At 51.2% G+C, this 1,308-nt stretch overlaps 1 protein-coding gene across 1 annotated transcript; it reads right to left on the bottom strand.

Annotated features, from left to right (window-relative positions):
* Positions 1-102: 102 nt before the first annotated feature.
* Pmar_PMAR002835 (hypothetical protein) lies at positions 103-902 on the bottom strand (the record flags this gene model as incomplete). Its single annotated transcript, XM_002768006.1, has 5 exons — positions 103-219; positions 264-396; positions 457-572; positions 622-741; positions 786-902. 5 exons carry the CDS (start codon positions 900-902, stop codon positions 103-105), a joined length of 603 nt encoding a protein of 200 aa, XP_002768052.1.
* Positions 903-1,308: the final 406 nt, after the last annotated feature.

The raw sequence follows: 1,308 nt of genomic DNA, 5'->3' as shown, positions 1-1,308 counted from the left end.
CGGTCGAAAGTGTCGACACTGGCTAATTAAACCAGTACTGAATGAACGAAAATCAATGATGTATACAGAAACCACACCTCGCTAACATCGTGTAACGTGACATCAGAGCTGTGCAGCACTCGGTTCACCCACTTCTCTTGAATCGGACACGACCTCAACAATAGGCGCTCCACAGTGGTCCCCCAAGGGGCTCTCCGTGAAGCCAACAATACGCAAGACCTGAGGCATCAAGGATCCTACCGCACAGGAGATATGAACCCTACGAAAGGCAGATCTCTTTCTGCTAGATGGCCAAGTTTAGCCTTCCACCACTTCAGTGTTACTCTGTACGAGTTACCAGGGGCGAGCTCATTGTATTGAACAATCTCATCATCCTCAGCCCTCCGGAATACGTATCTTCACATCAACGTTGTACAGCGTACTAACATGAGCCAACCCTGAGACGAGATGCCCTACTCTCCTAGCGATGGGTCCATCACAAATTGACGCCATTGATCGGATAAATTGATGCCGACGATGTACTCCGGGAAAAGCTCGCTACCAGTGAAGAGGAACGGGGCGTAAACCGGTGCCTAAAACGGTGCGACATCGCACACAGGTTTCAAAACCGCCATTCCATACCCGTTGTTCAGTCATGGACATAAACCTCTCCATAGCCTCCCTATCCTCGACAATCGACGTGTCTATCAGCAGAGACAACTTGGGGAAGAGCAGGTCCAACTTCAGGGGCTTCTCAGGGTCCTGTCAGAAACTAAGCTACACGAGAGAATGCCTTCTAGACAGACCCCAGGCTTATGTGGTATCGTCAAATTCATCAGCCTAGCCCGCTTGGGTGCTGCCAAATACAAGCCGTGGGATTCGATCTCGGCTCGCAACTGATACGAACACACAATACGCGGCATCTCGAGTACTAAACCTACAACTTTCGATAACACCGGCTTCCGTTCTCTGTCGAAAAGACGACAATTTCGAATGTCCTGACAGGAAGACGCTCCCCCACAGACACTCTCAAGTCGCTTTGCCTGTATTAAGCGTTTCTTCTCTTTGATCAAGTTGTCGAAGAGCTCCAAAGCCCCCCGAGGGCTCCCTTGTATGATCGCCAAATTCTCATCGCGGCAAGCACAAACCGCCCGTACGTACTCACGCACTTCCTCTGAAAGAGCAAAGCTCACCAGAGGCCCATGCGTGGTCTGCCCCACCATCTTGAATGAACCGTGATGATATCGGCTCCGTATAGAGCCAGCTCGACGGGTTCTTCTCACAGCTGATATACAGCCGCGAGCCCCCAGGCACCAACGCTATTCGACG

Source organism: Perkinsus marinus, assembly GCF_000006405.1.
Source record: "Perkinsus marinus ATCC 50983 genomic scaffold scf_1104296969090, whole genome shotgun sequence".
Taxonomy (NCBI): domain Eukaryota; phylum Perkinsozoa; order Perkinsida; family Perkinsidae; genus Perkinsus; species Perkinsus marinus.
Note: the sequence above shows the minus strand (reverse complement) of the source record. Positions and strands in the feature narration are given on the sequence as shown.